The sequence below is a fragment of the Penicillium cinerascens genome (genome assembly GCF_028974065.1).
Source record: "Penicillium cinerascens strain IBT 15544 chromosome Unknown contig_1_segment0_segment0, whole genome shotgun sequence".
Classification (NCBI taxonomy): Eukaryota; Fungi; Ascomycota; class Eurotiomycetes; order Eurotiales; family Aspergillaceae; genus Penicillium; species Penicillium cinerascens.
In genome coordinates this window covers 2,861,645-2,886,106 of record NW_026695287.1, presented here as the reverse complement: position 1 = coordinate 2,886,106, position 24,462 = coordinate 2,861,645, and the positions used below count along the sequence as shown (strand labels likewise).

Sequence of the window (24,462 nt, the reverse complement as noted above, 5' to 3'; positions counted from 1 at the left end):
AGCCCCGCTTAATGATCTCATACCCGTTCACAGGGACCGAACCTTTGATTCACGCTGTTTGAGCCAATCCTTCATTGCTTTTGTGGACTGTAAACCCCTCGTGCATGCTGATTATACTCCGACAAAATTGTTAAATACGGGGCAATGGGGACAACCCGGGGTAGCGAGCTTGTGGATGGCCTCCTCGGCTGGGACTCGGTTTCATATGATTCCGAGTGGGATCGTAATTAGGTTTGTGTCATCGAGGTCTCGCGACACCGAAGAACTGCCGATCACCAGACGTAAAGCCTATACGAGTTTCATAGGGTTAGCGGACGCTAATGATGTTAATATCGTGGTCATAGCCCACCTGTTTTACAACGCACGCGACATGAGGCAGATTGCTTCAAAAATGAGCCACTCCAAGGGCTGTCTATCGATGAATACATAGGTCAAGACTTCAACTGGGCGAAAGAATACCGGCGCTCATACTCCCATAAAACATGCAACCCCATGCTTGACGAATCACGATCATGGCGGAATATCTGCTGCTTGTAGGCAACGGGTATATCATAATTCATTGCATCGTAACCAGATTCAATATACACTATTCAAAATCCACCGGTGGCAGCCCCCTTTCATCCAATGCACTCTGTACACTCCTCTGTATAGTAGCGATTGCATCCATCCAAGTCACAACACCCTGTCCAGATCTAGGATTCTGATCATCTGCAGATTCTCGCGGACCCGTAGCCTCATCAACAAGCCACATAAGCCAACGCACCACGGAGACGGCCTTGTCGATATCTTTCTCTTCGGCAATGACGCGCCGAAGGTATTTACAGAGCACCTCCGCATCCTCAGCATACGGTCCTTCACTTACAAACGAAGAATACCAAGCCCCGACGGCGTCACGGAGATCTGGGAGGCTAGACAAACGCTTTGAAGTGAAGACAGGTCGCTCGGGGAGAGGAGGAAGGGGTAGGCGTTTCTCGACTGGGGCGAGTTCAGGTGTATTCCGTTGTTGAGATGTTGGTCGAAGGTTTGTTGGAGTGGCGCGAGAGCGTTGGAGGATTCGAGCGCGCTTTTGCTCTTCAAGGACCTCTTGGCGAATGTCTTCTGGTAAGGCAGCTAAGAACTCGGCCGATACTTCGGACTGCTCCTCGACAGCTGGGGATTCTTGTCGGGATGGGGGAGGATCTTGTACAGACTGGACAGAAGGAGTCGCTGCCCGAGGGAAACCGAAGCCTGTCTGTTTCAGAGACTTGTTACTGCTGCTTGCCGACTTTGGAGGGCGGCCTCGCCTTTTCTTGGGCGGCGAGACTGGCCTTTTCAGTCCAAGTGACCGAGTAGGCGTTGGACCAGACACAGACGCTTCTGCGACTGATGGGGCCTGAGAAGCTGGTGGGTCAGACGGCGCGGGTTGCTGGTTGTAATAACCGAGGACCTCATTTCGCAGATCTTCTGGCAATGCAGCCAGGGTTTCAGGATCCAATTGGGACTGAGGAGGGAGGTCTGCCGTGGCCGGTTCTGGCGCACGGCGTGGAGGAGGGCAGGGGGAGCCAGAACGAGAATCTTGTCGAGGCTTTTGGGCCACCAGTCTTGATCTGATGTCACTAGGAAGTTCCGAAACAACTTTAGGATCCGGTTGAGTTGGCATGATGAACTGAGACCCGGACATGTTCAAGGGCTTGTGGGCACTGTTGCTGAGTATTGGATCGACCTGGATCCGGGTGGAATGGTCCTTGTGTGGACTCTCTAATTCATCGGGGTCGGCATTTACAACGGTTTCCTTGCGAGAGGGAGTCTGCCTGCGAGATGGAGACATTTGGAAGTTGAGCTGACGTTGGCTGCTCTCGAGAGTTGCCGCAGGCCCGGCCTTGAGAGATTCAAGCTTGGTCATTTGGACCCCGAGGCCGCGTAGATCGCCTGGGGAGAAATTGAAACTTCTCAACATTGAGATGGCCTCTTTGCCCAGGATGTCGGTTGCATTGGTTGCCACGCCTATGACAACGCTTTTGTTGAACACATCGCACTTCCCATGGCCCAGGTGTTTCACCGGCTCGAGCGGCGCATCCATTGAGCGTCGCATGACCTTCAGCGTGAGCTGCTTGCCCTTGACCAGGTTTTCGACGAGTCTCTTGTTCAGCTCTCCACACAGAGACCTGACAAAGTCTTCCGCCTGCTGCTGGTTGACGAATCGAATGCCCCAGTTGACTTCCGCCGAAACGGACTTCCTAATGACCTCATTGCCAACTTCAGTCTTGTCCATGCCCCGAGCATATTCCCAAATTTTCATTCCAGTCTTCGGTCCAAGAGACGAAAGCAGCCTCTCCTTCGTGAGATCCCTGGCATCCTTCACAAGCTTGACCCCAAGCTCTTCTAGCTTGTTACTGAGACTGTATCCAACACCGGGCAGATCTCGCATCGTGAGATTTCCGATGAAATCTAGCACAGCCTCCGGCTTCAGCTGAAACTGCCCAGCTGGCTTTGCCTTTCTCAGTGCAACTTTGGCCAGTAGGATGTTGTTGCCAATCCCAACCGAGACTGCGCATCCGGTTTTCTCTTTAACCGAGTCACGCAAGCCTTGAGCTATTTCGTCTGCCTTGGCCTGTTCGCGGTAGATAGATCCTTCTGATATACCCCTCCCGTCCGAGCCGCCGGCTTCCAAACACAGATTAGTGATATCAATGAGTGCTTCATCAATGCTCACACTCTGAACAGTACCGTCAATAGCCAAGACGGAGCTGTAAAATTTACGACTGGCATCTTCATAGGCTGGAAAGTCATAGGGCAACACTTGCAGTTCAGGACACTCTTGCATGGCACCTTTCATCCACATGCCGTTTTTTATGCCCCGTCCTCGGGCAACGTAGTTGCAGCTTGCAATCTCAGAGCCAGGTCCGGTGCCATGGGCGACGACAACAGGTTTATCGCGGAGCTCGGGATGCTTGAGAATTGAAACGGCGGCAAAGAAGGAGTCAAAGTCGACGTGAAGAATATATCTTCTTGCTCCGGGCATGGGCTTTCTTTGAGACACGAGGGACATGGCCTTTTCTTTGGTTGCTGCTTGAAGTTGGGCTTTCAACTCAGCCTTCCACGTTGACAGATGATGAAGCCGTGATTCTCGATAATACTGCTGGAGGAATTCTGGATTGACGACGCTTGATTTCCTCATTCGAGGATCAGACAAGAGTTGTGCATTGTATTCTTCGGATGTCATATTCGGGTTAAGAGGACTGGCCTGCTTTGATGGTGAAGTCTGTACATTGTTGTGAGACCTAGGTAAGGTGCTGCGATCACTATGTGTGATGTCAGACACCGTTGTCTGAATGCCAGGAGATGTATCCTCTTTGGCTTGTTGAGGAGTACTGGTTTTGGCTTGATCTTCGATGGTTTCAAGACTAGGGAAGTCACCGTAGTCTGATTGGGAGGGATGAGTCGACGGTGCAGGTAGCGGTAGAGCCGACTGCGGTGGTTTGGATGGTGTATTGAATTCAGCACTCATGGCTTTGAGCTGAGAGTTATACCAACTCGTGCTTGATTGCTCTTTATACCCCGCCTGAGGACTGTTGGTCTGACTGGTGAAGCGTCCCTCGTTGAACTTCAGAACCTTCTGAGACTGGCCTTCATCCACCGCCCGGAACTGATCCCAAGGCAGCAGACGCCCGGCCTTGACACTTTCCGTGACCCACGCGGGCTTGACGATGCGGTACCGTCGGAACTCTTCGCGTTTTTTCGGGGTCAGGGAGCTAGCAATTATGTGTGTCGCAACTGTCTTGCCATCTAAGTACTGGAGGAATCCACCACCATGACTGACAATCAGGCGGTGGAGATCCTGGAGGGACGGTTGCGTGTAACCGTTGACATGCGCGACGATACCCCGAAATATCTGAGGACGATCGCCGGCCGAGGCTCGAATTTCCGCATCTAGATTCTGAAGTTTGATTTTCTTGCGTCGCATATAGTCCCCAAATCCGCCAAAGGCGGATGCCTCATATTCCTCGCCCCCCTCATCGTTGAAGTCATCTATACAGCAGCGGATTAGACAATACTTGAGATTAAAGTAATAAAGACCGCGGCTTACGATTTTCAATGCGCTTGCGCACAGCACTAGAGTTAGCATCAAGTCGGGAGCCCATGCTGGGCCAGCGGGACCAACATGACCCTCGGTGAGGAGGGATATATACGGTGCTTTTGCTGATGCGACGCGGAGGAAGACAAAATCACGCGTCACTGGCAGAAAAGCGTGGAAAAGTCAGGTGACCTGTAGCGGTGAAGGTCGCGGTCAATCAACCCAAGAAGGGAGGCGGTGAGATCACCATCAATGTTGTCATTGGTCGATGAAAGCAGTCAGAAAAATTAATTAAGAAAAAAAAAGAGCTCCGACGATCTCTGTTGCTGTGGTTTGGGTCGCATCTTTTCTCTTCTTCATCCACGTCTGTTTTCCCTCGGTGGTTCATTTTCCTCCCTCTCACACCCTCTCTCTTTTCTTCTTTCATTCGCATTTCTTTTTCCCATATCAATCTCTTCAAAATGTCTGCCGTCCAGCCTGTCGCAGTCTACGCCCTTCGGGTCCCTGCCGGTGCTATGGTTCCCGCCGTGCCCAATGCCGCCGCTTCGGTCAGTACAGTCCTCGACAGTGCACGACGAAATACAGACTGACCATGATTATAGTTCCGTGTGAGCATGGCTGCCATCGACCCTGATGAGACCCCCGAGTACGAGGATGGCGACTCCAGCAAGCCCGCCCGCGCTACTCTGAAGATTGTTCGCGCTCCTCCCGGTCTTGACATGGACGACGACGAGTCCGATGATGAGGACTACAGTGATGTCGAGGACGATGATGAGGAAGACTCCGATGACGAGGAGGTCAACGGTGGTCCCAGCGACAAGGAGAAGGCCCGCAAGCTGAAGAAGGCCGCCGCCCAGAAGGAGCTCGAGGAGGCGATGGAGGAGGATGACGACGAGGACGACGAGGATGACGGTGGCTTTGATCTCAGGGCCGCCATCTCCAAGCTCATCAAGGGCAAGGGCCCCGCTAACGACGACGACGAGGAGTCCGACGAGGACTCCGACGAGGGTCTCGACCTTGATGAGAACGTTATCTGCACCCTGAGCCCCGAGCAGGTAAGAGGCCATTTCTAATTGTAGTAAATGGCAAAAACTAACAATCAAACAGAACTTCCAGCAGCCTCTGGACATCACCGTCTGCGAGGGTGAGCGCGTCTTCTTCAAGGCCACCGGTAACCACACCATCTACCTCACCGGTAACTACGTCATTGGTCTCGATGAGGGTCACCCCGAGTTCGACGAGGACGAGGATGATGAGGATGAGTACGACCTGTCTCCTGATGAGGATGAGCTGGACATGGACGACATCATGGCCATGGAGGACGACGAAAGCGACGACCTTGACGGCATGGATGACCCCCGCATCACCGAGGTCGAGAGCGATGAGGAGGAGGCCCCCAAGCTGGTCGAGATCAAGGGCAAGGGCAAGAACAAGCGTGCTGCTGAGGAGGAGAGCCTTGACGACATGATGGCCAAGGGTGCCAAGAAGGCCGACAAGGCCCAGGAGCCCGCCCTGACCAAGGCCCAGCAGAAGAAGCTGAAGAAGAACAACGGCGATGCCGCCGCTGTTGAGCCCAAGAAGGAGGAGGCCAAGAAAGAGGCCAAGTCCGACAAGAAGGTTCAGTTCGCCAAGAACCTCGAGCAGGGTCCTACCCCCTCCGGTGACAAGCCCACCGGCACCCTCGGTGTCAAGGAGGTTCGTGGTGTGACGATCGATGACAAGAAGCTCGGCAAGGGTGTCGCTGCTCGTAGCGGCAACACCGTTGCCATGCGCTACATCGGTAAGCTCGAGGATGGCAAGGTTTTCGATTCCAACAAGAAGGGCAAGCCTTTCTCTTTCAAGCTCGGCAAGGGTGAGGTCATCAAGGGCTGGGACATCGGTGTTGCCGGTATGGCCCCCGGTGGTGAGCGTCGCATCACCATCCCTGCCCACCTCGCCTACGGCAAGAAGGCTCTCCCCGGCATCCCCGGCAACTCCAAGCTGATCTTCGACGTCAAGCTCTTGGAGATCAAGTAAACTCCTAGCTTAATCATGTATCGTTTGCAAGGGTGTTGTTATGGGTCTGTTTGATTGCATGATTTCTCGTGATATCCGGCTTGTTTCTTTTATATTTTCTGCCTCTCCCGATTTAGGATGAGGTTATCACGAGGAATTTGTACCCCCTGCATTGAAAAAGTTGCCCAAATTTGTGATTTAATTTTGTACCCGCTCATATTTACCTGAATCTATTTTGCCTGCCTTTTGGCACTTGAAGACTTTCCCAGGTTCGCTGTAGTTTGGATTTGGGTTAGTTTGTCCCGTTTTGCCCTAACTCTCCAAAGCTCCGTTCTCACCATCGCACTTGCTTCTATTCAACGACTATGGAACGACTATGGCCCGACGTTGCTTCCAGTGCTCGTCAACATGGTTATCCAACTCCATCACCAAATCTCAATTCTTCAAACTGTTCATTTCAAGCATCGCCACATCCTATCATTACCAAAGTCGCCAGGTGTTGTATATTTCGCCATAGATGACCACCATTCCTTGATCCTTCTTGGTGGACTAGAAGATGTCGGTCTCTTATGGGAAGAGAGTGCGAAGTCGACGAAGCGTCTTCGGTCTTTGGATTCCCAACAAAACCAACAAGCTCTCAAGCAAAATCGATCCTTCTCCTGTTGATTCTGCAGTATCCGACAGTCCTGCATCCGATCACGGGCCCAGCTCTGCAGCCGGTAGAGATCGTCTGAAGATCCGACTGACACGAAGTGGCTCGAAGATTCTATTGTTATTTGGCCTGGGTGGTTCTTCCAACAGTGAGTGTTCATTTTCTCAGGACAGAGTACACTCTGGATGTTGACAATCGTCTGCAGGTCACAAGACGAGCGTTGAATCTGTGTCATGCGAAGGCAGTCATATCGCCGAAGGACCTCAGACTCCATCGCTTCCGATAATAGAGCGGGACCACACCATCTTCTTACCCGGAAATTACTCGCTAGAGAGTACACCAGCGGCGTTGCCTTCTCGAGTCAACACTCCGCCGGAGATCCAGAAACCCGCTAGCGTGTCTTCGAATGATCCACAGCTTGCTGGAAAAAGGACTAGTACAGAAGCCGAAGGGGAAGCAGTCCAGAAACGTACTGCTGAAGAGGCGAAAAGCCACTCCACCAATGCCAGTGAGCCACAAAGCCCACTGAACTCGAAGCTGGTCGACATTCTGTCCCAAAGACTCTCTTTCACGTTTGGCCAGCCAACGGTAATTCGTCGTACTCACCTGCGCTCGAGACCAAGTATTCCCTTCATCGAGTCACCTATATTGACTACGCCCATCAAGCAGCACGGCGATGGTGCTGATGACAGCTCGGAACCGTCGACGGGCCCGAGCAGCAATGGCTCGCCATTGGGATACTCGACACCTCCGACCCCAGTGACATCGCCAGAGCCATCCCCTTCCTCTGATAAATTCAAGGTCTTATCAACCGATCTTTCTACTCTCTCAGATCGTGTGTTCGTCGTGAATACCACTTTGGGAATCAAATCCCCGACCATCTCACCCTCGATCATAAGTGTGGAGGCCGCCTCCGTGACCAAGGTATACTTGGAGCTCTATTACAACTCAATTTTCCAGAATCAGGATCCACGTTTGCAGCGCCAACATGAACTTGAACAGCATATCTTCACTTTTCAGCTCGCACCAGATGAGCAGGCCCAGATCAGACGCAACTGGGTGCTGCAGGAGAATGAAAATCTGCGACAGTGTCGAGCCTTGAAAACCAGTATGCGATGTGTTCGGGATGAAGGTACAGAGTCGATTGCTGGTTACGAAGTCATCAAAGTCTTAGGCAAAGGAAGTTTTGGCGTGGTTCGCTTGGTTCGCGAGAAAAAGAGCGACGAGGCGTCAATTGCGGAGGATGATTTCTCCATGCCAGAATGCTATTCATCCGTCTCAAGAAGCATGTCTCTCGGAATGCTGAGGTCTGCTGTTGATGAAGCCAAGCACGGCCGACGACGATTCATGACTGGGGAAAAGAAAGAAGTGTACGCAATGAAGGTGATCAGAAAGTCCGACATGATTCGAAATTGTCAAGAAGGGCATATTCGAGCGGAGAGAGACTTCCTCGTTGCGTCCGAGAAATCTCGCTGGGTTGTTCCGTTGATCACCAGTTTCCAGGATGCCACCAATTTATATCTCGTCATGGACTACATGCTCGGTGGGGACTTTCTCGGATTGCTGATTCGCAAAGATATACTCCGTGAAGATTGGACAAGGTTTTATATCGCCGAGATGATCCTGTGCATCGAAGAGGCCCATCGACTGTCATGGATTCACCGTGATATCAAGCCTGACAACTTCCTCATCTCTGCATCTGGTCACTTGAAAATCTCCGACTTCGGACTGGCCTTCGACGGGCATTGGTCTCATGACCAAGCCTACTATCACAACCACCGCTACGACCTGATAGACAAACTCAGAATCAATGTCACTGGAGATAGGGAGGATCAAGCACAAGCCGCGGAGCTGAAGGAATTCTCCGAAGTGAGCTCTCATGGGTTGAATGGGCCATCTAACTTTCAGGTGCCATCGACGGATCTTTTGGACTGGCGCAACAGCAAAGGGAGGCGTAGATTTGCGAAGAGCGTGGTTGGCACCAGCCAATACATTGCGCCGGAGGTCATCCGAGGCGAGATGTATGATGGGCGATGCGACTGGTGGAGTCTAGGCGTCATTATCTACGAGGTGGGTGACTACGTCCAGACTTGAAGATACTATTCTCACTTGTCTTCTCTAGTGCTTATACGGCTTTACGCCCTTCGCTTGTGAAAATCGCCACGACACCAAGATCAAGATTCTTGTAAGCTGGAACAACCCTTTTTGCAAGATCTGAACTAACGGCGATTCCAGCAACACAACCGGACCCTGAAATTCCCAAGAGAAAAGCCATCGGACAAGGCGGTCTCCCCAGACGCCATCGATCTCATGGCACGAATTCTACAGGAACGCGAATTCCGACTCTGCTCTCAGAAGTACCACGCCAATGATGTGTTGGCAGGCCGGCCTGTCTCCGCACAGTTTCTCTACTCCATGGATTCCCGACACATGAACATACCCAGCTACTACGTGTTTCCCAACGATGCGGCCGACATCAAAGCCCATCCCTTCTTCAGAGGCACCCGGTGGAGCGAGCTTCACTTGACCCAGCCACCATTGGTCCCCAGGGTCAAAGGGTGGGAGGACAGCCGGTATTTCGACGACTGGGAGGGCCTTGGCAATATCGATCAGGGTTCCTCAGATAGTGACGCACCAGAATCTGATGAGGACCCCGACGCAAATATTGCTGGTACAGCCGCAGTATCCCAGGGCCATCATTCTCCACTTCCTCTACCTCTTGAGAGACCAGATCCAGATGGGAATCTGGTGGCTACAGCGGAGCCTAGTGCGCAGCAGGTAGAGCGTGCTGCGAAGAGAAGGGAGAAGAAACGACCCCGCGACAAGATCCTTCGAGACAAAAGGATTGGCCGAGCTGCACTTGAGATCCGCAAGCGAGGTGCATTTCTCGGATATACCTACCGGCGACCCAAGGGCCCGGCGATGGCACTCGGCACCGACCGTGGGCGACAGCCATTTGCAAGAGGTCAGTTAGGGGGGCTATAATTCCTATGAGGTGCTTGCAAGAAAGAGCTCTGAGGCTCCTGGTTTGACTGAACGACATTCCTTCACTGGTTCCTTCACAGAGAAAGACCACCCTACCTATTCATATACATCTTTTGCTTCGCAGGCCACCCCTGTATAGAACCTGTCCTTTTTTGTTGAAACCCCGTGTACCTTATCCCTATCATTTACACTTATTACCTTGGACCCGTTCAATAACTCCATTTCATATTCTGTAAAAGGTTCTTATGTACATAAATAAAATACAGCATGAGATGCTCAACATTCCACGACAGCAGACCAAGCTGGTCGACAAATTAATAAGTAAGAACTGGGCCGCAAAGCAAGATTCTTCAGTTTCAAAAGCCGCCAGACAGGTTACATTTTGAAAAAAGATTACGGCATCACCACTTAGGAACAAGACATGGAAAAGGATTTGAAGACCCAATAGAGGAAATGTAGTTGTAGAAGGGGTATCAAAGGTAAAGGGTCTCCAGATTCATGTGCCACATTGCCCAGCCTAGAGAACAGGTGCACTCATTGAGAAAGCCGAGTCTGTCACGCGATCCTCAGGCTTCATCGTACCGTTGAGCAAGGGGCAAAGCTTCTTGTTCGTCTTGATGTGACCGACCTGGCCACAATTGGCGCACTTGCGCTGAGTACCAGCAGGCTTGCCATCGGCGGGGGAATCGCCAGGCCGAGAAATACCCTTCTGCTTCTCGCGAGCGAAGCGGCGTTCTTTGTTTCGGTTGAGACGGCTCAGCTCGGCCTCGATCAGCTTGCGGTTGCGCGCGTCCACCTCCGGGTCGCCGGTTGGCTGGAGGGATTCCAGCTTGGTGGTGAGGGCTTCGGTGCGGTGGCGGTGCTGGATATAGTGTCTGATGACACGGGGGTCCCAGACGAGTTGTTCCTTTTGCAAGATTTCGCCATTTGAAGCCTTAAACTGGCGCGTGATGCGTAGCACCTTGCCCTTTTGGCTTGCGAAACTCATTCGGCTGAACTGACTGGTTGTTTCGTCGTCGCCGCGTCTGTTGGGTGCGGGGGTGGGTGCCTCGGATCGTGGGGTTGGCTTGTTGAACTCTTCTTCTTCGCCCTGGTCGACGTCGCTCTCCTGGTCTGAGTGCTCGACAGTCGATGAGAGACTGGCCTTTTGTGCATCCCAGATCCGGCGGATGGAAGTCTCGTATGATTTTTGTTGGCGGGCAACGTTGTAGCTGTGACCGCCGAGTTCCTTGAGGCGCTGGGCGTCCAGCTTGTCTTCCACACTTTCGCCGATGGCCTTGAATCCACCTTTCATGGATGTTTTGATGAAACTGAAGCCCTCGCCACGGCCGGTAGGATCGCCTTCACCGTGAAGCTTCAGCATGGCCTTGCCTTGCGACGCCAGCAGGAAGTTGCGGGTGGCCTTCCAAGGAGCCATCTGCTGCTCGAAACTCTCTCCTTCCTCATCCTCCTCATTTTCACCACCAGTCTCGGCATCGTTTCCAAATCCGGTGTCGTGAAGATGTTGTTGGCCAACTTGCATCGCTTCTAACAAGCAGACATCTTCAGGTTGAACCCATGATCGAATGGTATCTTCATCTGGAAGGACAGGATCCAAAGGTTTCCAATATTTAGTATCCTTGTCATGCTGAAGGAAATCCTTCACTTTTTGTCGGTTCTGCATATCAGTGGTACCGGGGATGTGAGCGGTAACGTCACTGATAGCGAGCCTTTCATCGGCACTCTTCTTGAGCAGCCGGTATACCAGCATTTTCATGCGGTTCTTCGCGACAGTAGTAACCTTGCGCGAGTGAGGACCGGGAATGTCAACAGATGGGAACTGCTGTCCAGCAACAAAAAAGTTTTCGATATTTCGCACGTAATAATTGCTGCCCCCAGAGCCAGTGCTGTTACGGATCACAAGGAAATCATTTCCCTTAGCCTGGTGCGGGAACAGGGGCGCTCTATACATCGAGTTCGAGATTGCAGGGGTAATCTCGCCCGGATCCACATGACCGAAGATGGAGAATGGACTCTTGTCCTGAGGAAGCAAAACTGCCGTTTCGCCAATCTCTGCCTTGGGGCGGGTAGGATCATCTGGATTCTTCCGTCGGTAGTAGTTGATGAAGCGATTGCACATGCCAAAGTTGGAGAGAACGAAAGGCACCTCCTCTGAGTATTCCACGAGTAGAGCATTCGAGTTGTCGGCCAGAGAAAGTGACTTCGTGGACTCGTAGAGCGCCTTGGCATCTTTGCCCTTTTGGTGCTTGCGCTTGATATGTACTGGATTCTTGAACCAGGATGTTTGTCCAGGACGGAAGGCCATAGCAGGACGGTGGAACGATCTAGCCTCGGCCTTTCCTAGCTCAGTCTTATAGTATGGCCATTGCAAACGCAAAGCTGGTAACGCGTGCTCAAGGGTGACATTGCCGAGAGTGCTTCGAATCTTGTTCTGATGATTCTGCTTCAACATGTCGTATGCTTGATCATTCGAGATGTTATATCGCTGGGTGAGACGACGAGTAACATTCAAATCCATATCTTCTCTTGAGCGAAGAAGATTCTGTCTAGGTTTGTGAACAGCCGCATCTGGTCTCAGCTCCTCAACAAGAATGTTGGGATCATTCATGTCGATGGTAACCCTCTTGGCCACTTGCGCGATCGCTTGTTCAGGGTCATCCAGGTAGGGAATATCGAGGTGGGACAGAGCGATCACGTCCATAGGGGATGGGCCAGTCTTGCGTTTTTTAGATGGCTGGTTTTCATCGATCAGCCAGTCTGGCTCATCCTCGTCGAAGAGCCCCGACTCAGCCGGTGCAGCCGGCTTTTGCTCCTTTTCGGTGGAGGAAAGGTCCTCGTCCCGGACATCCCAGTCTGCGCAGATAGTTCGAAGATCTTGCATGGTAAAGCCACCAGGAAGCATTTCATCTGTGTTGGCGCCACCCATTTCAAAATCTTCCTTCGTTTCCTCCTCTTCCTCCTCCTCCTGGGTAGCTTCGGTGATCATCACGATACCCAAAGAGTCGTGATCCAGTCCACGCTTGTTCGGCTGGCCAGTCCTGAACACGCGTTCCTGATCAGGAGCCAACTCGATATTGACCTTCGTAGGAAGAACTGGCTTCGGGACTTTGGTAGGCTGCTTTCCCAGGAAGAAGGCCTTCTTCTGTGGAATGAGCTCCAGCCAGCGCGGAAGCGTATCACGGTCGAAGCTGGGAAACAGAGAATGAAGAAGCTCCTCATGGTTCTCGGGTGGCGCGGGTACATTGTCGGGTCCGGCAATCGATGACATCGCAAATAACTGCTGCTGGAGCTTCCAGGCACGAAGGGTCGCCGGGTCCATCTCCTCGGATATGACACTAACGTCGTCCAAGATCTCGCTGTCGTCGAGAGCCATCGGCTGAGGCTGAGGTTCGGGGGCCGGAGGAATAGGTGGTAGCTCAACTGGCTGGTCTGTCAACGAAGGTTCCTCATCTTCGAAGAGACCCTGTGTTTCATCCACCTGGCCAGCAGGCGGAGAGGCAGCGCCTTCACCGAAAAGATCATCAAGGTTGTCTCCCTGGGTTTGTAGTCCCTCTCCTTGATCACCAAAGATGCCTCCTTCGCCTCCGAAATCTCCGGCATCTCCAAATAGACCGGCATCATCATCTCCTTCGAGGTTCGCGAAAGGGTCCTCAGTCTCGTCAGTGGGCGGAAGACGCGTCGACGCGGGGACAGCCTCTTCCTCCGGGAGTTCATCGTCTTCGAAATCTTCGTAGTCGACCGCATCATCTGCTTTCTCCCCAACGTCCAAGTCACGCGACAAGAAGTCGAACTCCGGGCCACCTTCGTAATTGTTCAGCTGTCGCATCACATTGTCGAACTCGTCATCCGCCGGGCCCTCGGGGGCCGGTTTCTGGGTAGCGTGAGGCATAATGAAGGGTAATGCGGCCGTCGCAAAAAGGGAGGGGACGAACGAGGCCAAGGGCGAAGTCGAGGGTCGGGGTCGGTCTGGGCAGCGCAGGGCGGACGAAAGCGGGCGCGGGCCAGGCAGGCGAAAAGACGCGGTTAGGACGCGCTCATTTGGAACCTTGACTGGTCCGCAGGGTTTGAAAAGACAGCCGCCCAGCCGATATGAAGAAAGAGGGAGAGGGTAGGGCGACAAGTGATTGAAGAGTCGTAGGATGAAGAGCGTTGCGAGAGGCGGCGGAAAACGCACCGAACACACTAACCCGATTGGGCAATCAGCTTAATGCCGTTGAAACCATGAGTACAATTCCAGAGCATATTATAATGAGTTCATGTAAGGTAAGGGCATCCACAAAATTTGCAGGCTCAGAATTAAAGGTAAAAGAGACTTTATTGTACATTAAAATCGCCGTAATAAATGCATAGCGCCTTGCTGTGGCCTTCCATGCAATAGTGCATCACCATTGCCTTGCGATCATCAGGGACAAATTTTGCCAGCTGTTTCACATCTGACGTCCTAGGCAAAAATAGGGCCATGTGTGGAGTGAAGGCCGAATACTCTGTGTAAAGTTTCTCAAGTGAGTATGGCTCCATGGTGCGGAGATTGAACACTTTATCAGATCTGTATCCCGGGCCTTTTATATACATCGTCAGCTATGTCTCCACCACACGGGATATTCAGGGGGGAAAGCTTACCACCCCAAGGAGGACTTGCAAAAATGACACTGTAGGGTGCCAAATCCTTCAGTTGATTCTTGAGAATTTCGAAGCAGTCACCCTCGAACCAAGTAATTTTCTTGTCGACGCCATAGATCTTAGCGTTGTGCTTGGCGCATTGCAGCACAGCGGGGTTTTTCTCAATCGCATAGACTCTCTTCCATTTGCCTGTCAATGCGAAGGCGATACTGTTTCCACCAGCACCGGCAAAGGCGTCAATCAAGATGCTGCGCCCGTCAGGCGCCGCTTCTGCCATATGTGCTGCTATTTTGCTGTCCAATATGTTAACCGAATAACCCCTGGAAAGAAAAGAAAGTTACATACTTGGCGACTGGTTCTGCAGTGACTCCAAACCAGGCATCGTCTGTCAGCCATACTCCGTCATCGTACTTGGAGAAGATGCGGTGCCGCTGTGACCAGTAACTAGGGAACGAATCAGCTCTGGCCAGCGAGGGCTTGGGAAACTCTCACTTCTGAATATCCCACGGAACTTCTTGAAGGCTCTCGTAGTGATGCACTTCCGGAGGTGCTTCCTCCGAGTCCGCCATAATGTCGAATATGCAGTTGTGATGCTAATCGCAAGTCTTCGATAAGTGATAAATGCGATAATTGTTTGTTGTGTTTGCATCCGTGTGGCCAGCTCGCATGCCCGGAGCTCGAAGTCAACACCATTCCACCTTGCTACACCTGTCGCCAGAACCTGGTTGGCCGTCGCGATGTTCGGCGCACTAAACCGTTTTATGAGCCGGTTGGACGGTGAACCCATCCAGCAGCCTCGGAGCGGACCGAATGACAATGCTTTTGGATTCCAAGTCCTCCGCAACAAAGACGCCGAGATACCCTTGGAGCCATGGTTTGATTTTATCGTTGGAATTAATGGCCATACAATTGTAAGCTTACGGTTATAGCTATTGAATGAAGCCAACAGCATGGTTGACACACTGCGCAGGAAGATCCGGACCCGAACCTCTTTGCGACGGAGGTCCGCAATTGCGCCGGTTCGAGCGTGACACTGGAAGTCTGGAGCGCGAAGGTACTAGAGACCCTTTTGATATTTGAGATGAGAGCCCCCGCTAAAACACGAATCTCCTGCAGGGCCAACGAACGCATACCGTCAGTATTCCCGTACCCGCAACGAACCCATCCCTCGGCGTTGCACTACAACTTGCCCCCCTTTCATCCACACAACACATCTGGCATGTCCTCGGAATCCCCTCACCTCTAAGCCCAGCCTACCGTGCAGGGCTGCTCCCGCACTCAGATTATATTATTGGCACACCAAGTGGGACTTTACGAGGGGAATCAGCCCTTGGCGAATTGGTGGAAGACCACCTCAACCGCACCCTGATCTTGTGGGTTTACAATAGCGAGTTCGATGTTGTGCGCGAAGTCGAACTAGTTCCTACTCGTGGCTGGGGCGGGGAGGGTGCCGTTGGCGCGGAACTAGGGTACGGTGCATTGCACCGACTCCCCGTGGGTCTAGGAGAAGAGGTGGAAGGACCGGGCGAGATCGTCTTTGACACGCGTGAGGGTGGTTCTGCTGCACCTGTCCCAGGTACAAATGGTGCTGGTGCACCTGGAGACTTCCTAGTGCCGGCAAACATGGTTTCCCCTCCACCGCTCGTCTCACAAACCAGAGTGACTTCTCCCCCGGACAGCCGTTCACCAGCAAGTCGCCGCGGGGCGAAGGCGCGCTCTGGAGTGTCACCAAACAGAGCGTTCGATGATTATTTCGCCGAGGGAGAACTCAAGAGTAAGGAGCAGGATTATGCGCCATCACGGAAAGGCACACCTCTCCCTCCTCCGCCTAAAGCCGGGTTCCCACCGGCCGATTCGGGGACTCCAGACGCTGCTACAGAGGTAGTGGAAGGTGCACCAGGGCCGACGCAAGAAGAATAACGGGCAAGATGTGTTTGAAAACCGAATTTCATGTAGAGAATCTCGGTTTGCAACCAATGTATCAATCAATTGGAACATCAAATATATCGATTGCTGCATTCTGAGGACATGCTGGTTCTGGGGATATCCAAACTACCTAAGGAACCAGTTGATGCCTGTCCACCATTAGATTTGCTGAGACAAACGACGGTACATCATATCGTAGATCTGCAGATCTTGTTTGGCATCAGAAACCGTCGATTTGATGGGCTTGCCGTTGACCAGGGATTCATATAGCTCCTGGAGCTCGGCCGTGTAGGCATCCTCATACGAAGATAACACAGAGCGGTGCTGAGCCTCGCCTCGCTCATTAACCTCGTCAACCTCCACATAGATGGGAAGTCCCTTGACATAAGGGCTATCATACTTTTTATGGGAGTCAGTGAGGTTTCCAAAGTCAGGGATCTCTTAAATTGCGTACCTTGATAGTAACTCTTTTCTTAGCGCCGTAAACGGCCATATGCGCATCGAACATCGGAACCTGATCGATGCCGCTCTCGTAGGTTGTCGAGAAAGTGGAGCCGTCCGCGTTGCGGAAAGTCATCATAGCAGTATAGAAAGGGTCGTTGCAAGATACGGCAACGACATCCTCGGGAAAGCCGAGGACTTCGCGCATGAGTGAGATGTCATGAGAACCCAGGCTACCCAGAAAGCGACAATATTTCTTTCTCTCGTCGGTAATAGGCTCATTGGGAAATGCCTCCTTGAAAAGACCCTCTAGACGAGCATCTCGCTCTTCTGAAGCAGAATGTGGATAGTCAGAGTTCTTGACTTGGAATGTACCACTCTGATTGACAAAGCTCGTGTTGGGCCCGCTGAAATCGCGGACGCGGGCATAGAGGATCTTGGGAATAGTCGCAATCTCCCGCTTGAAAGCTTCTAAAAAGCTCGGCGCATAGCGACGCATGTATCCAACGAAGACACGAGCACCGTTGGGAGCGTTCTTCTCGGCATCGATCACAGATTCCAGAGATGGAAGAGACAGCGTGACGGGCTTTTCGATGAAGACATGCTTTCCGGCTTTCAGACTGGCGCACGCTAGTGGGGCATGGCTGTCGTCGGAAGTCAGGATGAAGACTACTTCGACATTTGGGTGTTCAATGACCTCCTGCGGCGCGGTGGTCTTGTGGGGGATGTGAAACTTGATAGCACAATGATCTACCGTTTTTGCTGACAGATCACAAATTGATTCTATCTTGAAGAGATGCGAGAGAAGCAGGAGACAAGGCCCATGGCAGACTTGGAAGACTTCCTATATACGGGTCGTTAGCCGGTTAAGATAGCTCGAGAAGGGAGTGAAGTGGCATACCCCCGCACCGATAATCCCCAATCCCAATGTTCGAGACATCGATTGAACTTTTCCCCAGGGCTGAGAATTTTGCGGCTTTTCAATAGTGCGTGCCTAAGCCAAGGAAGAAGACAGCAGGCTTTAAATCGTACTCGTACGCTTTGAAGTAAACTTGATTTGATCTCCGGTTACGTGATTATATCTGAGGTCGGCTATGTGGGGCCATCCTCGTGCCAGAGCAGTCAGAAGCTATGTAGCCATTTATAAAGCGAGGGAATCGGCACTAAGTCTTTAATTTTGAATAACTGAATGTCCTCAAAATATTCTCGAAGGCAAAGCTAGTGGATGTGCCATGGGCACTTTACGTGGAGGGAGCAAGCCGCGACCTCAATGCAGGGGCAGTACCCATTCCATGAAGATTTTTGGTCAAACAAAGGGGACATCCGGATTATACTTCGGATCTACGAGTTCTAAACGTACATATGCAACAAATGAAGGCCGCCTTAGCCACGCGGGTAGCAACCGACAATATCAAACCAAAGCTGTATCTAGTGACCCTTGCTGACCAGCTGCTCCAGCTTCTTCCGGGCCTCGCCGATCTTATCCTCCATCATCTGGCGAGCCATACCGCTGTGCGCAATACCGGTGTACCAGATGTGCTCCGCCCGCTCTCGAGCAGCAAGGTGCTGGTTCGCAACGGCGGGGAACTTCTTCTCGTATTCCCAGGCCAGATCGGAGACATTCCGCATGGTCACGGGCAGAAGAGTCCAGGCAGCAACTGTACCAAAAGCGAGAGGAGACAAGGAGCGGAGGAAAATGCCGCGGTTGCGTGATACGATGGAGCCGGCCATGGCGGCAACGACGACGTAGATACCGCCGGGGGTGAGGCGCTCACCAGACTCGGGAGCAGGAGCGAGCGACGCAACTGTGTTGGTGAAGGCATTCTCGATGTGCAAGGCCCGGGACAGGAAGTCGTTGAAGCCGTTCTCCGCAGCAAGGGAGTTCGAGTAGAGGAAGAGACGGGCTTGCCGGATCTGAGCGGTTAGGATGTCTGTCGGAGTCGGCGAAGAGGGCTTTGATTGCAACGGCGCCAGTGAGAGAGTCTGGGTCAGGGGAGCCGGAGTCTCGGGCTCGGGGGCGGGCGTAGGCTTGGAGGGTTCGGGGATGCTAGATGGGAAGTCGTCGTAAATGGGTTTCCTCTGTTTTGGGCAAGCGGTCGTGTGTCAGATCGGGTTTCTCATGCGTCGCAGTATCACCAGAATGAATTGTGTTATCTAACCTCTCGAGGCTCCTCAGCAAAGGCGGTCTGCTTGGGGTACAGAGCCATGCTTCCAGCGAGGAGGGTGGCTGCGATTGGAGCCACAGCCCGCTTAGGACGGGTCAGTATGCGATTGACGGGGTCAATTGCACTAGAAGCCAGTACAACCGAAGTCAAGAAAGCATACCTGGTTCAACATCGGCCGGAACGACATCTTGAGGGTGTGGGGTGGAGGAAGCGGATGGGAGGTGACTGAGGATGAGGCAAAGTCGGGTTGAAGCCAAGACGGGAATTATTCGGCTCGGCGAAAGGCCAAGAAAACTCCGTCATCGCCCGCAGCTCCTTCTCTCTCCAAGTTTCCTGCCCCGGGTTTCTTTATACTGCTTCCTGGTGGCTTTTTGAAGTTTTTGGAGTTATTTCTGTGCTTTATACCATCCTTACAATGCTTCGCCCTCTCGGGCGCCGGCCGTGGACATGCCGCAAATGTCTTTTGCAGCTACAGTCACGAACATTCGAAAGCGCCGCATACCCTGCTCCCCGAGCCCACGTCGATTATGTCCCGGCAGACAATAGCGCACCGAAGAAGAATGCCGATGACGATACCTTGCGACGCGTTTTCGACTCCCAGCCGTTCTGGAAAGAGTTTTCGCACCAGCGCAGCTCCACCGTTCCAAAGCGGGCCGGATTAGTTCAGAATCAATACTTGACAAGCCCGGATGGCTTTAGGGCGTTTGCGAACGTGTCGCTGCAGAAATGTCAGGCAATCGTGGCCAAGGTTCTGCAAGCTTCTACTCTAGACGAGTACCGGGCATTGGCGCGGAACCTGGATCGGCTCAGTGATCTTCTGTGTCGTGTCATTGATCTCTCAGACTTCATTCGAACGATTCACCCCGATCCGAAAATCCAAGAAGCTGCGACGCAGGCGTACGCGCTTATGTTCGAGTATATGAATGTTTTGAATACAACGACGGGCCTTCACGAGCAACTCGGCAAAGCTATGGCCAACCCCGAAGTGACATCGTCCTGGACCGAGGCGGAGACGATCGTGGCCGAGATTCTCATGAAGGACTTCACCAACTCCGCAATCCATATGCCAACAGATGAGAGACAACGGTTCGTGAATCTCTCGAACGATATCAGCCAAGTTGGCTCCAACTTCTTCAACGGCGCCGAACCGGCCAAATCCCAACTGGTCTTCAACTCGAACAGTCTCCAGGGATTGGATCCCATGGTGGTTCAGAAAATAAAGAGATGGAATAACAAAGCGCCGGTGCCCACGATGGGCATTGTTCCCCGACTTGTGCTCCGGTCTGTACAGGACGAGTCGGTCCGGAGAGACGTGTATCTTGCTAGTCGGACTTCAAGCTCACGGCAAATCCACCGTCTCGAGAAGCTTTTGATGAAGCGATCTGAGCTGGCAAAGCTGTCTGGATTCAACAACTTTGCTGACATGACACTGAGCGATAAGATGGCCAAGACGCCGGAGTCGGTGTCGAATTTCCTGACCTCGCTCATCTCAAGCAACCGAGGGCCTGTGAGTGAAGAGCTTGCCCAGTTACAACAAATGAAGGGCAGTTCGCTGCTTCAACCATGGGATCATGCCTACTATGTTCACAAGCGTGTGCTGGAGTATTCCCAGTCTCGTCGTTCTCGTGAATTGAGTGCCGTTCCCGAGTTTTTCTCGCTAGGAACGGTTATGCAAGGCCTCTCTCGGCTGTTCGATCGTCTGTACGGCGTACGTCTTGTGCCTCAGGAAGCGTCTCCTGGTGAGACTTGGCACCCCGACGTGCGTCGCCTGGACGTAGTGAATGAGGCTGAGCAGCATATCGCCGTAGTCTACTGTGATCTATTCTCGCGACCGGAAAAGCACCCCAACCCAGCCCACTTCACTCTACGCTGCTCGCGTGAGATCTTGCCCGACGAGATTGCGGAGTGTGCCTCGATGGACCAGTCCGCCCACCCGAACGATGGCATGGCAACCGCTGTGGATCCTCGGACGAAGACCCTGCGCCAGCTGCCGACGATTGCTCTCGTTTGCGATTTCCAAGAGCCTGCGTCGAACGGCTCGGGCCGCCCAACACTCTTGAGCGAACAGAGCGTGCGCACCTTGTTCCACGAGATGGGTCACGCTGTCCACTCCATTCTGGGCCAGACGCCTCTCCAGTCCATTTCTGGAACGCGCTGCGCGACTGACTTCGCCGAGCTCCCCTCGGTGTTAATGGAAAGCTTTGCCACTGCACCTGAAGTGCTCTCCCTATACGCTAGACACTGGCAGACAGGCGAACCTTTGTCCGAGAGCATGATGCGCAGCATGGAGATGGATCGGAACGCTCACGGCTCTATCTACGGCGCTGTTGAGAACGAGGCCCAAATTCTCATGGCTCTCGTTGACCAGGCCTACCACTCCATTCCCTGCGATGATGCAATCAAGGGCGTTGACACCACCGAGATCTACCACCGAGTCTTCTCCCAATATTCTAGCTTGCCTGACCCGGACAATATTCGGCCGCGGACTTCATGGCAGGGCTTCTTTGGACATTTGTACGGTTACGGAGCCACATACTACAGCTATATCTTTGATCGAGCAATCGCCAACAAGCTCTGGCAGGATGTGTTCGACTCTGGAAAGTCAGCTGTGGACCGCGCCGCCGGTGAGCGTTACAAGAACGAAGTCCTCAGCTGGGGCGGTGGACGCAACGGCTGGCAATGCGTGGCGGGCGTTCTAGGAGATAAGAATCCCTCGAACGCCAATGGTCGGCTGGTCGAAGGTGGTGACGAAGCCATGCGCGAGGTTGGTCGCTGGGGTTTGGGACGCGAAGGCATCTCAGGATAAAGAGATGCTCGGTTCCCTTGTAATTTTATGATATCCAACATTAACTTATATTTGACTTGGGTCAGTCCCTAGAACACGACGGTGCCGTTGTAAATTTCTAAAAACACCCTTATCTTGACAGCAGCTATCTACGTAATTGTGCATTTGAGCTGGGCTTGTCTCAGACTAGTCAACTGTAATGCCACGCCTTAACGATGGCCGCGCAAGCGATACGGCCAGGTGCCTCACTCTCTTGGTTCACGTGTGAGCGCGAGGCAGCTTTCGCATTTCGAGTCTAGTACTACTTCTCTCAATTAAATCCTCTACTCTTAGACCAATTGATTCATTATTGAATAACACTTGAATTCCGAGATAGGACCCAAGAACAAATCCTGGCTTCCTTCCGCTTGGTAAGACATTGCACTAATCGTTCGCGGACCGCCATCCAGAAGCTGCATGGTGGCTGGCTGCAGTACCCCCCAAGGATGTAGATGGTCAAGTGAGGACTTGCGCGGGGCTTGCGATAGCGCTCTAAGGCAAGGGTGCGTGCACCAAGCAGAGGTAGGCCCGGGTTATATACTGTTCGTGCTTCCTCTGTACCTTCACAAGGTGTGTACCAATGAAGCCACCTGCACACGTCTATTAGCCTTGGCATACACCAAAGACTCCCTTTACCAACGTAGGTAATATTTGCGTCCCTAATTCCATTTTGGAGCAGTTGCTGAGAGTACATCTCGCCAACAGGGTGGGTGTTCATCGACGGTTTCCAAGCTAACGACAACAAAGGACAATAGATCGGTCTTGAACCACTTTCACGTTGAATCAAACGCTGGAAACCCCTGGATTGTTCAAATGTCATAGATCTCTGCCCTGGCTGTTCAAAAATAACCCGCATTTTAAGCAATGTCACTCAACGAATCTCCCCGCATCCCCGATCATCGTCTCGACAACAATGCATCTATAAGGTCTAGCTACAGTTCCTCCTACTCCACTGTACAACCCTCTATCAGGGGACCGCCACCCCAGATCCGCCGAGTCAAGACGGTCTCGCAACTCACGAGATGGGTGTCAAAAAGAATGTCACGCTCATCCCTAGACGTAATAGCCAGTGGAAACGAGCTGAGCAAGAAGAACCTCAACGATCTTAATCTAGCGACAACAATGAGTGTGGGTGATCTTGCTGAGGCCCATGGCAGCTTGAATTCCGTCAAGCCCTTGCTACCCACTGCACCAGCGAAAACAATCGATACAATTCAAAATAGCTCGGCAGAGACATCATCAGAGCAATCACCTGAGAATGCCCGGGAGATTCTGTTGCGCAAGTCATACGCCGCATTCTGCGAAGAGTTTACTCTGTCAGGGCCACAGAGGCCTAAGAGGAAGTTTGATATCTCGATGGGCATAGGAGAGACGGACGAGGCATATACAAACGACGCACAACCAAGAATCGATACGACAATGGATTCACCGGGTGATAGAACAGTCGTTGAAGACAAAGCGATCGACTACAAAGCCCCGAATGGGAGTGCTGAAGGCAGCGCGACGTTATACGAGAGCAACTTCCTGACTGACGAGGACATTCCATCAATCCTCTACCCTCAGCCACCTCCCCAGATCATGACCCCGCGGGTGTACCAAGAAATGCAGCGAGCTACACGAGAGCGACAGCTGGCTCGACGACAGAGAATATTAGGACCACTCCGTTCCTTGTTTTCTGAAAGGCAGTCGTTGCCGGGACACCAGTTGGATATGAAGAACCATGACAGTTGAAGACATTGCATTGAGCCAATCAAGTGAGCTCTTTAATTAATACACGTCGAATGAAAGACCTCCTTCAAGCTGTGATACCCTCTTTGATATCAATATTCATGCCCGAGCCATCAAGCAACCTGCGTAAAGCTAATCGGGTTGAGCTTGAAGCAATAGGCGAAGACACTTCAGACATGACACACTTTCTCGGTGTTCGTACCCATCTCCCGCCATTCCCATCTCCCGCCATTCCCATCAACTGAAAACACGCCCTTCAGTTGCCGTCACTGGCAAGAGCAGCCAGGATCCTCTTTGCCTCCACAAGATCTTCATCGTTCCAAGGCTTCAGGCCGAAAGACAACATAAAGTTGGTCCAACTGCCGTAGGATTTGACGACTGCCCGCTCAGCCGGGGTGCAGGACGGCGCTGAAGCGGAATTAGAACTCGGAAGCTGTTCGTATAGGACAGACGCGCGACGTACCAAGGGAGTCGGTAATGGGCATTTTGTAGAACCCGCGGGGAAGGAATAGATGTGCGTCCTGTCTTAGGTCTTTGAAGTTGAGAGGAACCAGACGTGTCTTTGTTTTGGACGAGTTGTAGAGGAGGAAGTTCAGTCGAGGTGACCGGATGTCATGACACCGGGTAGGATCCTTCCTTCCGCGGGACGCGTTCACCTTCGAGTATTGCCCGGTTGTTACGGTCCAGTATACGAGCTACTTGAGACTCGTCAAGAAATAACTGAAAGCCACAGTTGAACAGATGGTGAGAGCTGGCCGGTGCGCCTCGAATACGGTTCTTACAGCGCTGCTAATTGTATAGTTTCCACTAACTTGTTCCAGGTCAGGACGTTGGCTGATTTTGACATTAAGAGCTGAAGATCCATGAACATGACGGAAGAGAAGAAAATTAGGGAGGTTCAATGTATACCCAACGACCAGCCGCGAAAGGCAGACCAGTCTATGGCTTTAAGCAATAAAACGTATTAAACATGAGAGGCGGATAAAGTCCCACCATAAACAGGGTATCCTGGGTCCTATTACATACAGCGAAGTCACGACATGGAACGAGTGAAACATGATCGAACAAAAGA

The 24,462-nt window shown here is 52.4% G+C and overlaps 11 protein-coding genes across 11 annotated transcripts; 5 read left to right on the top strand and 6 right to left on the bottom strand.

Moving 5' to 3' along the window:
• Positions 1–586: 586 nt before the first annotated feature.
• N7498_002631 (putative DNA damage repair protein Mus42) lies at positions 587–4,121 on the bottom strand (the record flags this gene model as incomplete). The annotated part of the gene is made up of 2 exons (XM_058449693.1): positions 587–4,008; positions 4,067–4,121. 2 exons carry the CDS (start codon positions 4,119–4,121, stop codon positions 587–589), a joined length of 3,477 nt encoding a protein of 1,158 aa, XP_058312037.1.
• A 394-nt stretch (positions 4,122–4,515) lies between these two features.
• N7498_002630 (uncharacterized protein) lies at positions 4,516–6,070 on the top strand (the record flags this gene model as incomplete). The annotated part of the gene is made up of 3 exons (XM_058449692.1): positions 4,516–4,602; positions 4,657–5,109; positions 5,162–6,070. 3 exons carry the CDS (start codon positions 4,516–4,518, stop codon positions 6,068–6,070), a joined length of 1,449 nt encoding a protein of 482 aa, XP_058312036.1.
• Positions 6,071–6,605: 535 nt separating this feature from the next.
• Positions 6,606–9,686, top strand: N7498_002629 (serine/threonine-protein kinase; the record flags this gene model as incomplete). The annotated part of the gene is made up of 4 exons (XM_058449691.1): positions 6,606–6,849; positions 6,907–8,771; positions 8,824–8,886; positions 8,937–9,686. 4 exons carry the CDS (start codon positions 6,606–6,608, stop codon positions 9,684–9,686), a joined length of 2,922 nt encoding a protein of 973 aa, XP_058312035.1.
• A 517-nt stretch (positions 9,687–10,203) lies between these two features.
• On the bottom strand, positions 10,204–13,575 carry N7498_002628 (DUF3591 domain-containing protein; the record flags this gene model as incomplete). The annotated part of the gene is made up of 1 exon (XM_058449690.1): positions 10,204–13,575. One exon carries the CDS (start codon positions 13,573–13,575, stop codon positions 10,204–10,206), a length of 3,372 nt encoding a protein of 1,123 aa, XP_058312034.1.
• A 425-nt stretch (positions 13,576–14,000) lies between these two features.
• N7498_002627 (RNA methyltransferase) lies at positions 14,001–14,875 on the bottom strand (the record flags this gene model as incomplete). The annotated part of the gene is made up of 4 exons (XM_058449689.1): positions 14,001–14,245; positions 14,307–14,599; positions 14,652–14,750; positions 14,799–14,875. 4 exons carry the CDS (start codon positions 14,873–14,875, stop codon positions 14,001–14,003), a joined length of 714 nt encoding a protein of 237 aa, XP_058312033.1.
• A 168-nt stretch (positions 14,876–15,043) lies between these two features.
• N7498_002626 (uncharacterized protein) lies at positions 15,044–16,226 on the top strand (the record flags this gene model as incomplete). Its single annotated transcript, XM_058449688.1, has 3 exons — positions 15,044–15,217; positions 15,277–15,360; positions 15,423–16,226. 3 exons carry the CDS (start codon positions 15,044–15,046, stop codon positions 16,224–16,226), a joined length of 1,062 nt encoding a protein of 353 aa, XP_058312032.1.
• Positions 16,227–16,391: 165 nt separating this feature from the next.
• On the bottom strand, positions 16,392–17,613 carry N7498_002625 (Gfo/Idh/MocA family oxidoreductase; the record flags this gene model as incomplete). Its single annotated transcript, XM_058449687.1, has 3 exons — positions 16,392–16,631; positions 16,687–17,517; positions 17,575–17,613. 3 exons carry the CDS (start codon positions 17,611–17,613, stop codon positions 16,392–16,394), a joined length of 1,110 nt encoding a protein of 369 aa, XP_058312031.1.
• Positions 17,614–18,101: 488 nt separating this feature from the next.
• Positions 18,102–19,025, bottom strand: N7498_002624 (MICOS complex subunit MIC26/MIC27; the record flags this gene model as incomplete). The annotated part of the gene is made up of 3 exons (XM_058449686.1): positions 18,102–18,752; positions 18,833–18,922; positions 18,999–19,025. The coding sequence occupies 3 exons, from the start codon at positions 19,023–19,025 to the stop codon at positions 18,102–18,104; spliced, it is 768 nt and encodes a 255-aa protein (XP_058312030.1).
• Positions 19,026–19,253: 228 nt separating this feature from the next.
• On the top strand, positions 19,254–21,644 carry N7498_002623 (mitochondrial intermediate peptidase; the record flags this gene model as incomplete). Its single annotated transcript, XM_058449685.1, has 1 exon — positions 19,254–21,644. One exon carries the CDS (start codon positions 19,254–19,256, stop codon positions 21,642–21,644), a length of 2,391 nt encoding a protein of 796 aa, XP_058312029.1.
• An 882-nt stretch (positions 21,645–22,526) lies between these two features.
• Positions 22,527–23,393, top strand: N7498_002622 (uncharacterized protein; the record flags this gene model as incomplete). The annotated part of the gene is made up of 1 exon (XM_058449684.1): positions 22,527–23,393. The coding sequence occupies one exon, from the start codon at positions 22,527–22,529 to the stop codon at positions 23,391–23,393; it is 867 nt and encodes a 288-aa protein (XP_058312028.1).
• A 253-nt stretch (positions 23,394–23,646) lies between these two features.
• Positions 23,647–23,875, bottom strand: N7498_002621 (uncharacterized protein; the record flags this gene model as incomplete). The annotated part of the gene is made up of 2 exons (XM_058449683.1): positions 23,647–23,798; positions 23,854–23,875. The coding sequence occupies 2 exons, from the start codon at positions 23,873–23,875 to the stop codon at positions 23,647–23,649; spliced, it is 174 nt and encodes a 57-aa protein (XP_058312027.1).
• Between the last annotated feature and the right edge of the window lie 587 nt (positions 23,876–24,462).